Here is a 394-nt window from a genome sequence, read left to right on the forward strand (position 1 = left end):
GCCACTAAGCCGCTGAATTCTTATACTGACTTTTCATCTGAACAGCAAATTTAATACAATTAAGATTGACAAACCTTCCCCTTGACATCAAGTATGTATATCGCTGATATAGACATCTTGAATGTTGATGAATCCCTAACAAAATATCATAAGATTTACTGCATGTCACTCTCCAAGATCTGAAAGAGAAATTGATAGAATATAAGTGATGAAGAAAATATTGTTATAGATATAATTCTCTATGATTACCATGATAATTCAAAAGGGAATGAAATAAACATTTAATGAAAAGCCATAAATTCTTTCCTCTCCAGACATACTGCATCTAATCTTACTTCCTTTATAATGTTGTCAATTGTGGTCAGTGCGGAGGTACAGCCACTCTAAGTAGGCT

At 33.0% G+C, this 394-nt stretch overlaps 1 protein-coding gene across 1 annotated transcript in view; it reads right to left on the reverse strand.

Moving 5' to 3' along the window:
* LOC119593971 (AP-1 complex subunit mu-1-like) overlaps positions 1–394 on the reverse strand; it is a gene marked incomplete in the record, with an annotated part of 8551 nt that overhangs the window by 5749 nt on the left and 2408 nt on the right. The window contains 1 exon segment of the mRNA XM_037942992.1: positions 75–179. Within this exon segment, the coding sequence (XP_037798920.1) occupies positions 75–116 (42 nt within the window).

Source organism: Penaeus monodon, chromosome 33 (assembly GCF_015228065.2).
Source record: "Penaeus monodon isolate SGIC_2016 chromosome 33, NSTDA_Pmon_1, whole genome shotgun sequence".
NCBI classification, from domain to species: Eukaryota; Metazoa; Arthropoda; class Malacostraca; order Decapoda; family Penaeidae; genus Penaeus; species Penaeus monodon.